Here is a 14731-nt window from a genome sequence, read left to right as displayed (position 1 = left end):
TCCCGGGGAAAATCTCGGACCGCCATTCTGTCAACATGAGAACAATCAAATTGTCGTTTTACTTGTTAAATGTATATGATTATCTATATACATGTAGGATATACGCACGATAACTAGACTAGGGTAATGTAATTTAGATCTGTGTAGAATATAAAATATCTTGATTAGATCTAATAAAAGACATCTCTAGATACTAAGTTCTACAGTATACACAGTATTACACTATCGTGGATATACTGTATACAGTACAGTACTGTACTGTATACATTTTGTAGTTCTATTCTACATTATTTTTTTTCTTTGCTTCTCTCAATATTTTAACTAATTGTAACCAGTTAGATCTATACAATAATTACATGTAACAAAATAAATTGTTTATAAAATAGGGAGGGAAACTATATGATTAAATTTATACATTTCATTAAAATGTTGATATCCTTATAACAATTCTATTATCATATTGTTATGAACGATCTGATAATGTAATCAGCATTAGATACGAAATACGATATCTAATTTGGAGTTCATACTAAAACCATAAATAAGGTTGCATAGGCCTATATAGCAAAATTATCAGCGGTATAACTCACATCTTACGTTTACAGTGTTGTATGTATATTGTGTTTTAGAGGATTTTATTAATTAATTTATTTATTTATTCATTTTTCAAATAGACATAAGGCTATGAACATGTCATCTTAAACATCATATTACATTATGACTGCAATGTTTAACGTTTAATACTTCAATTAAATTAATTTCTATGTAGATCTAAAGAGGTAAAATATAATCAATATGATGGAAGATAGTAATATTGACTTAAACAAACACGTTGAGCCAAAAAGATTGACCTTCCTTGGGTCCAGAGGTAATGCAAAATACATCTACTTACACCTTTTTATACAATAAGCTAAAAAAAAAAGTTTTGATGAAAGTATTAAATCCGTTATAAGCAAAGCTTTTTTATTTATGAGTTGCCACTCACTCTATTTGTGAAACACGGTTTCTTAGTTTAAAATAAGGATATCAAATTTAAATAATATTATTGTCACATTAAAACTTAGAACGTGTTTAATATGTTTATTAAGACTAAAAATCGTAATATATTTTCATTTTTAAAATTTTATATTTTATGTCCTGTAACAGATTCCAAAATCTTACTTCTTGACCATATATAGATGAGATATCCTTTGCTCCCTTCGCGTTTTGATGATTTAGATTTTTGTATGGAAGACAAGTCAAAATATCACTTTGTTTACATTTCGCTACCTTTATCAGCAATCAAAAAAATTAAATATAATTGCCCTTTCTACAGATTTAACTAAAACTGATTTCGTAGGCTTTATGTGCCTTCAAGAGAGTTTTTTTTTAGAACTTAAATACGAGTATATATGGTGGTGGTGGTGTTGGTAGTTTTCACTCCGGAACACGGCAGTAAGCCACATGGAATTCACCAGAGCAGTTTACCATCACAAGGAACTGAAACTTCTGTACGTGCCAGAGCAGAGGTACAGTGCGAATGACCGTAGAAAGGATTTCATGATCAATCGCAACAAAAGTGACCAGCGCCGTCCGGGAATCAAACCCGGGTCGCCCGATTCACAGTCCAATGTTCTACCTATTGAGCTAACCAGACGGCTTACGAATATAATTATGTAACATAAACTGTATCACATATATCACGTGACTCATCACATGTCTTAGATATTATGACATGTGCTGCCGTTTACTTCTAACTACCGGCATGTTTTTATTTACTAATTTATTTGGTTTGCAGCTCTCTACTATTTGCTAGTAGCTCAAACAGTTGCTTGGGTAGTTCTTGGTGTAACAAAACTTGTTATAGGTAAGTGGGTAACTTTATACATACTTTATAAACTCGATAACAGCTATTTGTTTAACCTGACACAATTTTGATAGTTCGGAAACTATGACAAAAATAATATTTTTTTTATCAAGTCAAAATGAATTGTATCGCATTTTGTCTCCCTCCTGCGGCAGTTGGGTAAGGGTTGGTAGAAACGATATTTCTTCTAGACGGTGGTGGTGGTTGCTGCTGCTGCTGTTGTTGTAGTTGATAATGATGATGATGATGATGTTTATTGATCAGTGAAAATGTGTTATAAATGTTGTTATTGTCGTTTGTTGTTTTTCTATTTGTTTTCTATTTGTTTAGTTGTTGTTGTTGTTGCTGCTGTTGTTGTTGTTGTTAAAAATATTGTTTTAATAAATACATATACATGTATTACCCTCTTCTATTCTAAGGGTCAACGTACGTGCATGACTGTGATGTGCAGCCGTTAATCCCAGTATGGCTTATTCTAGATGCATTTATACCATTATTCTTCTGTGGATTTTGGTCTCATGTAAAGGAGGATAGCAGCGACAGTTTAAAAATGAAGGGATATATATCTATTTGTATTGGATCATTCCTTAGTGTTATATGGTGCATATGCGGTAATATCATTCTTTTTAAATATCACAGCAAATTTGTCGATTTTCATTGGTCTGTCGTGACGTTTATATGATTCATAAACACGTACACTAATATTTATTAATTTTTATATTTGGATATATACATTAAAATGTATTTTCTGTATCCTGGGGGAAAATTACTTCTTAAAGTGATTTACAAATCGCATGTTTGGATAATCAGAAATTCGCGCTGTTTGACTTTTCGACAGAAATATTTATTTTTTTCACACAAAAATTTGGGTTCTTCGCTTGAATGTGATTGTAAACAAGTTATTGAGGAGAATAAATTCTGGACCGACTTTTTTTTCTGCCCCACGCAAATCAGAAAAAGTCACGTGGTATAGGCAACGTGTTAATCACAATCAACTTTGAATTTTGTATGCACAAACATTTACATACAATGTATTTTTGTAGGCGGTATATGGATATATCCAAACTGGGCTTCACAGGGACAATGCAATAACACACTGAGATCGTTTGCGTTTGCCATGATAACTGTGAACTGGTCAACGATGAGTATGTGGACACAACTGGTAGTACGGTTGGCATGTGCGATGCGCGCGCAGAAACAGGTATTTGATAACCAATCATAGTGTATCGTATAACATGAATTCGAAACTACAAGGTTTAGTGTCCTACCCTCTCTATATTACTGTAAAACTACAATATCAGTAACAAGGTTAGCTTTTAAAAAAGCTAGTAGCGACTCGCTTCGTAATTTTTTTCAAGGGGTGTGTTTAAATGTAAAAATGACAGTTCTGTTAGCTGAAGAGACTTCAGCGAACATCAAAATAAAAGTGAAGTCAACACTGGCCCGGTGCCCGATGGCCAGTGTATATAAGTTCAGGCCAATGTAAATTTAAGAAAATTCTGTTAATTATTTAGTAGAATCAATTCAAAACTGGAATTCGGGCCAGTAAGTTCAAAATCTTAAACTCAATGACTGAAAGTGACATATAAAGTTCTCTCAGTTAAACCAAGATGAGTATGAGTATATATGAAGGTGCATGTAAACAGATTGAATGAAGAACCTATGTCTATGCACAGTTACTCTATGGCCTGTTGACCTTGACCACAAAATGTTAGATAGGTAGATTTCATAAAGATGTCTCTTTATACAAAATTAAGTTGTAATACATGTATGTTATTTAGTATTGGAATGAGAGGCACAAGTCCTAAAGTAAACACAAGTTGTCAATCAATTCAGCCAGGCATATAATTATAAGTATTGTGATTTCCGCATTTTAAGTTTGTTAATAAATAGCTCTAAATATATCTATATTCTAAGTTAAATTAATTTAACGTTCATTATATATAATAAAAAAATAACGTTTAATGGCCTTTCATTACGACAACAATCAACACAAATATAGTTCATTAGGTTTTTCCTCCATATCTTATACGATCCCGGATCCCGGGCGTCCCGGATCCCGGCCAGTAAATACATACACTAAATACCGGAAAGGATAAAACGACCGGAAAAAAGGAAAAATAAAAAATGCACAGAACCAGATGTACACTTATGTTAATTAACCAAACGAAAACTTACTACAGAGAAAACAGGTGAAATCGCTAAATCAGAAGTCAGTGTAAATATGATTTATTGAAAAGAATTCATAAAGACAAACATTTTAATCATCATTATATCTTTCCGCTCAAAACAATACTTGCTGATTTTTAAAAATGGCGTGAAAATTGAAGGTTTTTTGACGCTATGTAAGATTAAATTTGATTGGCTAAATAATTTTGGATCCTAGCCCTGATAGATAAATTTTGTAGAAAGCTGGAAGCCAAGCTTCGATTAAATTTTTGGATAGCTTCGGAGTTTTAGGTTGTTTCTCAGTAAAATCCTACCGTAATACCGGCTCGCCGTGGCGAGCCGGCAAAATGTTTATTTTGAAGTTTTTTGGTTTGTTTGTTGTTGTTAATTTTTAATGAAGATGTTTTCTTCTTTACTATTTATGAATCTTTGTCCATAACACACACACATATATACATATGTACATGTAGTTTAGTTATTTGGTTTGGGGTAATTTGTTTTTTTTTAAAGCATCTTGAGTTCAATTAATATTATTATTATTATTATTATTATTTTCAGTACGTAATGATGTAAAAAACGACTATCATCAGAGGGGCCATAATTTGGATGTATCTTTCATGATCGTATTTTGACTGAAAATTGACTTCTTGTCAAACTTTTTAGGGCTCTACTTAAAGCCGGTGATAGAGAGCGTGGACGGCAGTCAATATCTCACACTTCTGTTAATGAATAGCTCAATTAAACCAAATCTTCATTTTTTTCAGTTTTGCCATATCTTTGATTTTTGTTATTTAGCTAAAAAATAAAATTGTAAAAAAGCTCGCGGTGTTTTCTTATACATTTTATACTGTATATCTTGTTTATTTAATTGTTTTATACTGATGAAGTTTCGCTTTTACGCTGCAACATTTTATCCTTTTCACGTTTTCATTTTTGACATTTTACGCGTTCTTTAAGTTTTACCTTTTGCAAAGATGTATTTCGAGTCATTTGAACTTCCATTGAAAATAAGGTATTCAACTTAATGAATTGAAAACCTTTTTAGGTCGCTTTATGAAATCAATCAAAGTACTGAATTGAAGTAATTGTTTAAGGATAATGATCACACAGAAAACAATTATATCTTACTTTAAAAGAAAACACATTTTATATCAAGAAATTGTTAGATAAAGATACTACGCAATCAGGCCTAAAGTAAAATGTTATTTGTTTCTCCTCCTGCTTTATCATCAAAATCCGCTGCATGGATAAAGATGCTTTAAGACTGGTGGTCTCATTCTGGAATGAATTTTAGATGGAAAGAACATACGCGACACGAATTTACTTTTATGACATGTTTATGCTTTTTTTCTGGTGGGCGGAGTGGGGAGGGGGAGGTTATTTTATTTTCTTAAATTGAAAGAATTTCTGCCACATGACAATACATATTGTTTATAACAAATATCATCTTAACTTAAAATTGCATACATCTAAATGCTATTAAGGCAAACTATAGAATGACTCATGACAATAATAAAGTACAGTGTAGAAATACATGTACAATTACATCTTGATATACTGTATGCGTTTGGCATTATGATAGCTGCTTTATTGTCGACCACATCCTATTGCAAAACTGCTTTGTTAGGATTTTATTTGGAATTTGTCAACGAGCTGTAACGCATCTCAACACTAAGTTGAACTTCCCTCCCGAGACGTGCACGTCGTGGAGAAGGCAGGTCAAGTCGTCTCGGGAGGGTGGCACTAACAATGGCCGTTTTATGTTAACCGCCTGTTTGCTGCCGTCACGGAACATGATGCCTTGCCAGTATTGTATTTTCTTCCAACGAACGTAGAACAGGTTAAGGAAGATCGGCTTGAAAAAGACGTCCCCGATGTGACTTCTAGAGTGGACCGGCATGGACGCTGAGATCTCGGACATATCGAATTTCCGGCGCCGAGCTATAAAAAAACTAAAAACACACAATCGCATGGTTAAAATTAAACGTTTTTACGCACTAACCACTACTTACCATATTAACATTTTTTACTTATCACTACAGAAAATAGCAATTAAGAAACTCCCTTATCACAAATTATGATGGGAATAGTACTCACTAGTCAATACATGAGCAGCACTTTTTTTATCATGAATAATATTCATTCATAGAATGGCGGTAATCGCTAACAACTTCTCATAAATTGAACATCCATAATGAGCACTGAACATAACTCACTAAACATTAAACACTGACCACTCCTCGCAGTATGAGAGTTTATTCTGATCACTACTTTCATAAGAAATATTACTTACAAACCTGTACTTACTCTACATGTATATAAGTCACTTGTCACTCTTTGAACATTAATCGCTATCCAGCTAGCTTACGGAACGTCGGTGGTTCTACACAGGTGCCCGCTCGTGCTTGAAATCATGCACGAAATAGCACTTGAAGTCTTCCTCCAACTATATAAAGTTTGAAAACCGCCATTTCACCTTTTCTGTGTTGGTGCGGCAAATGAATATGACAATTAACTAACTACTTATTGTATCATAGTTTGGGGACCTTTCTGTTGAAAACGTGACAGAGGTAAATCGTATAGATATACATGCACAGTGCGTTAACTGGAGTGCAGGTATTAGTTACCCGCACTCCAGAGCATGCCCATTGATTGGTTCATTTTGTCCGGGGTTTACATATTGTGACGACAGAGAAAGATATCTTATTCAGATGCTCGTTCATTGGTTACTTTTTTGTGGGGTTTCATATTGTAGTATCAGGGAACGTGTTTTATGTTTGACTATGATACAAAAGAGAAAGAACATCAAAACACTCGGCAATCTGATTTATACTCGGGGGCTACGCCCCCTCGTACAAATCAGATAGCCTCGTGTTTCGATGCTCTTTCTATTACATTCTCACTCCATGAAGAACAAATGAACATTACACACAGAACACTTTTTGCTCCATGAAAATTGCTCCTCCATGAAAATTGCTCACTAAGTATTTGATGAAAATCTCAGTAATATCTAACAAATTTAATATGGCAGATGATATAGCTTAATTCGCAGTGTGTTTGTGAAAAATATTTACCATTCAACTGTTCCGGTAGAGCCGGGAGTTGAGAATTCAAACGTGAAAGTTCCCGCTTACTCCTAGGGTTGGCGGGAATACATCTGATACAATGTATATAACAACATATTTATAATTTGTGTTTAAAGATACTAAATGCTCTGCAATGTACCAGTTTCGGGAGAAATTATTAAACACAAATAAATGTGATTTTTGTATTTTCTGATCGCAAGATCAGTAAATACATAGCTAACATCCACGGTCTAACACAAATTTTCCTAACAGACCTAACAACGCAAAGTAGTTCTCACTCAGAACTGCTTAAAAACCAGCAATTTAAAATAAAGAATAATTTTTAATGTATGCATTTACGAATTACAGTGCATTAAAAGTTTAGAGTAGTCAATAGAAATATGAGGTTACAATCACAAATTTCGCGGATGAATATCTTTTTTACCCAATGAAAAATGTTCGGCTATTTTCGTAAAGCTTAATCAATGAAAATGCTATTTTTAGCTATGTCGATTACCGAATACTCCAGAGCGTAGTACACAAATAAATGTGACTGTCGAGTAATGGAATACTTGTCGGACTGTTTTGGCGAGAAGATTTTCGCTAAATTATTTTCATCAGTGTTTAACAACAGGTTTATCGTGAACAAAATACCTCGAAATTAATAAGGATTACAAATACGAAATGAAAATTCTCAATTTTAGAATTACAATATATTTGTTTTTATTCACGCTACATACGTATTACTTCACTGTGGTGCAGAGGTAGCGCGCTCGTTTAGGGTGTGAGAGGCCTAAGGTTAAAATCCTTGTCGAGGCAACATTTTTTTTTGAAGTGTCTTTTTTAAGGAAGTAGCCACGATATGCAAGGATAAAGTGTGGCTGTAATAAAAAATGAAAAATGATTTTTGATGCAACTCTAGGCATGCAAAATTCCATATGTATCAATCACAAACTGTTAAACGCAGTCGCTGCGTAAGATGAATAATAGTATATAAAAAATAAACTTACAGGAAAGATCAGAAAATACCACAGAGCTTGCAGCCCTTTGATTTAATATGGTTTCCGCCGTCTAGCGTTATGATTGCAACTGAACATACGAGTATAACGTCGTATCGCAATCAGAACCTAAAAATATGTTGATTGGCACATGTTTCATGAGGAAGTCAGCAGTGTCATACAATAATTGTAATATATGGAATATGTCATAAAAATATGTTAAGCTGAATTGATATATAAATGAAGATAGCAACAAGCGGGTATGCCCTTTCATATTTTAGGAGTAAAAAGTTGAAAACGTTCATGAAAAGAAATCTATGTACTTTGACAAATAGTTGTAATAAGATACGCTGCTCATGTGATCTTTTAAAGATAAAACATTTTAAAGATTTGATAATGCTTAATAAAGCGAAATAAGATATTTAAGCATAAATTAACCTGAATATTCAATAACAGCCGTGTTTCAGTCAACATCAGCATAAAAAGTAAACTTCGTGGTCAAATACGCGTTACTTTTTCTAACATTTATTTACTAAACGGGCAAAGCAATGTATTTACAAGTCTGCATTTGTTTATTAACCTTTACATTTATAAGTCTATAGATTTGTTTTGTTTTAGTTGAATTGTCAAAATTTAGTTCATATGTCAGCTTCAATATCTTTTGTAAAGAAGCAGCTCGTTTTTGGACAAAGCTTTTGAGAATATGCTGATGCCTTCCAAATTTTTCCTCAATTTTAACGACAAGGTTTTCTCTCAGACAACTTCGTATATGAACGTTTTTAAAAGGCACAAGATGCCCCGAGTGAGTTCATCCTTTGTGTTAAGTGCTTTGTGAATGTTCTTATATAAGTTTAGCAAATAAATCATTTAATCTTTAGAACAGCAGCGTTCAGGACATTGCTTAAATATATCAAAATACATCGTAAACTGAATTTAGATAAACCAATTATTATAAGATTCAAGCTTTGTATATTAATTGAACTTACGAACATGCTGTATGATTGCACTCATTGGCCAGGTCAAATCAAAATTTTGTATATTACATGTACTTTAGAACGTAAAGATACATCCGTGTTACAATACGTCTTTGTAAACTATTTAATTACGCGTAATTGAAGTAAACATCCTGTTGTTAAGTGTCATATAGATCAGCAAAATCCAATTGACCTCAAATTATAACAACCAATTAATGACCAGAAAGAAAAATTACGATATAGAGTGTAGTTTAAATGTAATTCTCTTTTTCTTATTTAATTAGTTTATTTTCAATAATTTGGCATCACAGATGCAAATCAATACAAATTTTTGCTTTTTTTTCATTTCGAAAAAGTTTTTATAAATAATCAAAGAAAATCTTTTATATTATTTAAATATCACAAATAGCTGAATCAGCGCTTTTTCTATTGAATTATTTGTATATTGATAGTAAAGAATAATGGGGAAAGGCAAATCAGACGGAGATGGATTATGCAAGTTTTGTGGAGCAATGAGTAAGTCTAATTTGATTTAACAATTGACGACATTATTGTCCTTGACATGTTGATGTATGTATGCATGTATGTTTAAGATCCTGTAACTCAATTTTTATGATTTTATATCATAAATATGATGCTCAAATGAAGATTTGTCGATTTGATAAGTTCCAAAAAGCATTATTTGTAAAGATCTTACCGAATTTTTATTTCATGTGAATAAAGCTAGGGAGATCATTAGAAATTTATTTTCGATAAAGTCTAAGCCACTTTTTTCCAATAAGAAATGAATGCATATATTTGAATGATAACTTATATTGTGCATAAACAATTGCAGTACATATTTTACATGTTTTTAGATGTTTTGAAGTTGTTTTAGAAGAAAAATATTTTACATATATAAAATTTCACTTAAGTAATTACAACATACATGATCGTCAAGTATTCCATTGTATGATAGTAGGAAAATACAAAATCCATAAATCTGGGATCTACAAACTGAAAAATGATTCCCTGTTAAATATTAAAGTTCATGTTTTCAAATTGATTTAATTATCACTGATGCTCTAGAATTCTAAAACAGAGAAACTTTATTCTTAAATGGTTCTTCCCAAACATCACCTACATGGCATGAGTCAAGGTTCATAAATCTGACTTTTACTTTTTATTCTTAATTTTAATGTTTGCCAGTGAGATTGTCCTCAAATAAAGCATATTTTCTTTTTAGTTTAGTTTAATTGTTTGCAGACGTCATATGTATATGAATAATATAAACGTGAAAAAATATAAATGGAAATACACATTATAATAATATGCATGTTCACTGTATAGACTGTACATTGATATTTGTGTTTCAGCGTGCTGTTGCGTGATTTTCTTGCTAGTTTTGGCACTACTCGGTTATGGCATTGCTAAAATCGTAATGGGTAAGTGTTTTTATGAGGTTTCTATGACCTTTCTTTGATGTATGAAATTTCCATTGATGTTTCTATGATGTTACTATGATTATTTATATGATACATGATGCTTCCATGCATATTTCTATGATATATGGTGTTTCCATGAATATTTTAAAGATATAATGTCTCTTTGATATTTCTTTCATGTTTATATGATGTTTCTATGAATATTTCTATGATATATGATGTTTCTTTGATACTTTTTCAAGTTTCTGTGATGTTCCTATGAATATGTCTATGATATATGATGTCTCTATGATGTTTCTTTGATATTTCTTTCATGTTTCTGTGATGTTTCTATGAATATGTCTATGATATATGATGTTTCTATGAATATGTCTATGATATATGATGTTTCTATGAATATTTCTATGATATATGATGTTTCTATGCTGTTTATTTGAAACTTCTTCCATGTTTTTTCATTCATATATACGAGTATATACAGCATATATGTTACAACATTCGGTCCCATTAATTTTATGACCATACTTACGACTATTCCGATTTGTAGCATTGAGTGGTCACATCCGTAAATATATTTATATACTTGTATCAAGATATCATCTATTGACGACAGATCGATTGAATTGACATGTTATTTGTCTCAATTTAAAACTTCCGTTGTTTTGTTTAATAATGTTACATATTTTGTCCTGTTTGGTGTCCTGCTGGGTTTCTAGCAGGTGGTCTGTGATTTTTGGTTATATTGGGGATGCGTTCTTTGATGACCGCCTTTCCTTGTAGATCTTCTTTATCATATTTTATAGTCCATCATTTTAAGAGAAAAACAGAAATGATGTAAAATGTATATTTAAAATGAAACCTAAACAACCTACTCAGAATGTTATTTTTATATCTTTATTTCATATTGTACGAGTGTAAATCATTTATTGCATTTATATGTCCAACAAGTAACTTTTAAATTTGCATACTTACATTGTCATTAAAATGTTGTTGCTATTTTTGATTGAGTTATATTGTCCTTTAATATATATAAAGATATATTTCAACGTGTTTTTTTCTTTCGTCCAACAGGTAGCGTTTATATCCATGATTGTCCGTTAGAACAGATGATCCCAATCTACCTGATAGTTAGCGGTTTGGCACCGCTTCTGTTCGGTGGATGCAGACGCAAAGAGGAGGGACAAGAGACCTCCCTGGGATCTGTAGTGTGTAGTATTGTTGGGCTTCTGTTTAACATTGCCTGGCTGATATGCGGTAAATTGCTCATTGGATGAACGTTTTTTATACAGATACTTAATATAGTGTGAAATTAAATATAGCTCTATGGTTTAAATTACAATGTTTTTTTATCTACAAAATTAATTTATTTTTACAATTATTTATTTACAATATTTATTCATTTATTTATAATAAAAATTTATTAATTTACAAAATTTATTCATTTACAAAATTTATTCATTTAGCTATTTATTTTATACAATTAATGCAGCAAACAATTGCTAAATGCACAAAACCATTGATACGGTACTCGATAGAGACGATTTTCTGTCTCGGATCTCAGGATTTTCATTGGTCAGTGTACCATTCTATGCTGCTTTTTGACCAATCAAATACCTGAGATTTGAGTTTGACCTTGGAGAAATTTTAATGACCTTTGGGTCTGCTTCTTCAATAAATTGTTTAGCTGTATGTACCATTTGTATTACAGGTAGTGTTTGGGTATACCCACATTTTGGAAAGTTAAATGATGTCGATTTCACTAGATGTGAGGGCAATGTGACCACCGGGTGTCTGGACGAAATTTGCGACAAGGATTTAATCACATTTGCATTTGCCTCAATAACAATTGATTGGGTATTCATGGGCTTAGGGATCGCAGGCTTTGCTTATGGAATACGCCATCTTTGTTGTGACAGTTGTTGTAAGTACATTTCTCTCTCATTTCTCATTATTTTAACCTTGGTGATATGAAATTTAATGATATGGTATTTTTAAGTGGTAGTTCAAGCGGAATGGCAAAATATGATCAAATTTGCTTTTAGTATCGTGGTACATTTTACAAGAAAAATTGTACTAATGTATTTTTTTAATTCTGCTTTTTATCCCCTTTTTTCAGCATAATTATTCGAATATTTGCTGTAAGTAATTTATTCTAGTGTATTTTCACCTATTACATGTATACTGTTGAAATTCCACAATGAATATTCAATCATTCTTACTACAATCATGTATATTTTCCAGAATGTTAGAATAACAAGGCAGAGGATTTTTACGGTCGTCGAGACAGTGTGTCATACTTTATCAAAACTGTTCTCACATTGAGAAAATCAAAGTGCTTAAAGCACTGAACACTTTTTGCAATATTATTCATTTATACTGTTAATAGTTTTTAGTCCTTACTCTATGAACTTTTTCGGTTACATTTTATGATGATATTATCAGTGAAATTGATTTATTTTTACATATTTTGTATGGTTTTGTTCTTCATCGATTGATATTTTTTATATGATTAAATAGTGTTGATATGAAGGCTATGCAAGGGAGCGGAACGACATTATCAGAAGTAACAGTATGTAATAACGGTGTCAAGATGTCCGGTTAGATTAATAGGTAGAGCGTTGGACCTTGAATCGAGTGACTCGAGTTCGATTCCCGGACGGTGCGGCTCACTTTCGTTGTATTGAATCATGAAATCCTTTCTACGGAGATTCGCTCTGTACCTCTGCACTGACATGTACAGACGTTTCAGTTCCTTGCAAGAGTGGAGGCAACTATTAGTGGTTAACTCCATGCGAAAGTGAAAGCAACTAGTACTGGTAAACTGCTTCACAGCCTGCTTGGCCAAGATTACGTCAACACAAAAATTTATGATAAAGATTTTGCTTATCAAAAATCATTTAGAAATAAAAAATAATAATAAAAGTAGTGTAAGTGGTTTCACTGAGAAAAAAATACATATTCAATCATTTCGAATTAATATTAAAAACATCATTTTAAATGCATTGTAGCTATATATGTGTTAATAAACAAAATATGTCATAAAATGAATAGTTGTGTTTTGTGTGGTTTTTTTAACTGTCCCCAAACCTTTTATAAAGCTTTTTAAGAGTATAAGCTGTATACAGTGTATTTGCTGTCAATTACTTTATATTGTTATTAAAGATATTACAGAATGCATAAAATGAGAGAATCTTGTCAGTATATAGATAATACATAGGTATGTAAGAAACTGTCAAAGATCTCTACCAGAGGAAAATACGTGGAGGGGTAACAGAATATTTTACGAAGGGTGATTTTTTTACTATTATTCACAAATGTATGTGTTATTTATATTTTTACCCGTAATAATCTGAAAATTCAAGTGAATCTAATTGTAATAAAATTGAACTAAAAGTAAACAATAACTTGAGCCGCGCCATGACAAAACCAACATAGTGGGTTTGGATCCAGACCAGCCTGCGCATCCGCATGACGCGGCTTAACTTATCTATCCTCACCTGTCAACTCTTTTGGCAAATGATATCTATCAGCCATAAACATACAGTTAGCTGTGTTTCATTTAGAAATCAAAACACAAACCAATTTAGACGGTTATAGTCTGTGAAATCTGACCCTGTCCAAAGAATTTTCATCACCTCCAATATGAAGATGTTTTTTTAGGGAAACGAACAAAAGTCATCCCAGACAAAAGTCATCTAGTCAAAAATGATAAGGCGTAAAAAAGCCTTTCCGTGAAAATGACAGGGCAGACAAAAGTCCTCCCGTAACAAAAATATATGGTATGTTAAATACCTGTTGTTTGTTTTCAATGCACTCAATATTAAAATTGTAAGATATATATTTGTTGTTGTTTTTGTCATTTTTTGAACGAGAGGACTTTTTGTCCGGGTTGGCTAGTGTCTTACACTCGTTTATTGACAATGTCTCATTAAATTCGTTTAATTAATCCTCTATTGCTTGTTTTAATTGTCTGCTTGTTCTATTTTGTTCCATGTATTTCTTATAGGCACTTGGTTTCGGAACAAAGACTATTTTAGCTAATCATTTGATTGGGTTTTACGTCACATTGACACAGAAAAGGTCATATGGCGACGTTCAAGCTTTACCTGTGGAGGAAGACCTTGGTTGCCCTTCTGTACATTATTTCAGGCACAAATGGGCACCTGAGTAGAACCACCGACGTTCTGTAAGCTAGCTGGAAAGAATCCTCACATGAAAGAAATCAAAGTATCTGTCAGGATTCGAACACACAGCA

The 14731-nt window shown here is 32.3% G+C and overlaps 2 protein-coding genes across 4 annotated transcripts; both read left to right on the top strand.

The window, feature by feature from the left end:
* The first annotated feature begins 3 nt into the window (after positions 1-3).
* LOC132731339 (uncharacterized) lies at positions 4-4839 on the top strand. Its single transcript, XM_060717506.1, has 6 exons — positions 4-123; positions 770-868; positions 1778-1846; positions 2266-2457; positions 2890-3047; positions 4574-4839. Exons 2-6 carry the CDS (start codon positions 796-798, stop codon positions 4586-4588), a joined length of 507 nt encoding a protein of 168 aa, XP_060573489.1. The 5' UTR covers positions 4-123; positions 770-795; the 3' UTR covers positions 4589-4839.
* Positions 4840-9234: 4395 nt separating this feature from the next.
* On the top strand, positions 9235-13524 carry LOC132731338 (uncharacterized). 3 transcript variants are annotated; one of them, XM_060717504.1, is made up of 6 exons: positions 9235-9309; positions 9505-9568; positions 10408-10476; positions 11548-11730; positions 12185-12397; positions 12718-13524. In XM_060717504.1, coding segments are annotated over exons 2-6 (522 nt in total). In that variant the 5' UTR covers positions 9235-9309; positions 9505-9513; the 3' UTR covers positions 12720-13524. The 3 variants fall into 3 exon arrangements, with proteins under 3 accessions (XP_060573487.1, XP_060573488.1, XP_060573486.1); XM_060717505.1 differs by having other exon boundaries at positions 9252-9298; XM_060717503.1 differs by lacking the exon at positions 9235-9309 and having other exon boundaries at positions 9349-9568.
* The last annotated feature ends 1207 nt before the right edge of the window (positions 13525-14731 follow it).

The sequence above is a fragment of the Ruditapes philippinarum genome, unplaced genomic scaffold (genome assembly GCF_026571515.1).
Source record: "Ruditapes philippinarum isolate M1 unplaced genomic scaffold, ASM2657151v2 ctg1331_1_1_1_1, whole genome shotgun sequence".
NCBI lineage: Eukaryota > Metazoa > Mollusca > Bivalvia > Venerida > Veneridae > Ruditapes > Ruditapes philippinarum.
The sequence above is the reverse complement of the archived record's forward strand: the minus strand, read 5'-3'. Positions and strand labels throughout refer to the sequence as shown.